This window comes from Penaeus monodon, chromosome 21, assembly GCF_015228065.2.
Source record: "Penaeus monodon isolate SGIC_2016 chromosome 21, NSTDA_Pmon_1, whole genome shotgun sequence".
In the NCBI taxonomy this organism is placed as follows: Eukaryota; Metazoa; Arthropoda; class Malacostraca; order Decapoda; family Penaeidae; genus Penaeus; species Penaeus monodon.
Window position 1 is genome coordinate 31,113,779 of NC_051406.1, and position 752 is coordinate 31,114,530.

The window sequence follows — 752 nt, forward strand, 5'->3', positions numbered from 1 at the left end:
TTTCATTTTATCTTTTGTGGAATTAGCTATATTTTTTCTTGAGCATAGCTACAAACTTTCTGCTACCAAGTTGCATAAAATACAGTCATGCCTTCTACAACCAACTTAGCGTCAATAAATCTAGCAAGACAGGACCACTTTACAGTACTAGGATTAGCCAGACTTCTTTCCGACCGCGACTCGGAGGCCAAATTGCTAAGTAATCACTGTTTAACTAAATTGGCAAACTATTGAGTAGTCCCATTACAAGGCTAGCAACTCTACGACCAATAATCATCAACCATAAAACGTGACTACCCATCATATGAATATATTGTCTCTTCAAGGACTGAGCTATGATTGAGCATGAAGCCGTATGTGTCAAGGTGAGGGCTGATGCTGCAAAGACAAATAACACGTCTCGCAATGGATACGTTTTAAGCATGTATGGAGAATAATCACGTCTTCGTCATTGCTCAAGGGAATGTATTTGTTCCAGGGCTTAGGGTGTTTTATGTAAATATTCGTGGTTCAGTTTCTTTTTATAATTGAATTGGCTGAGAGAACTGGGATCTACTCGCGCGCTAAAGATAGTCAAGTACTCTGGCATTAAGGATGGAGGACTGGATGTTTTTTAAAGGTTTTACATCAGCAATACCTGTAATTGGTGCTTCTACCGCTTGACTCTCTGTTGAAATGATATAAAGAATCAACATCAAAATCCATCAACAGAGCGGGCCTCATCTGCACTTATCAATGTAATCGAACAATAG

The 752-nt window shown here is 39.1% G+C and overlaps 1 protein-coding gene across 1 annotated transcript in view; it reads right to left on the reverse strand.

Moving 5' to 3' along the window:
- LOC119586649 overlaps positions 1–752 on the reverse strand; it is a 34,958-nt gene that overhangs the window by 16,159 nt on the left and 18,047 nt on the right. The window contains 1 exon segment of the mRNA XM_037935389.1: positions 638–667. Coding sequence (XP_037791317.1) covers positions 638–667 — 30 coding nt within the window.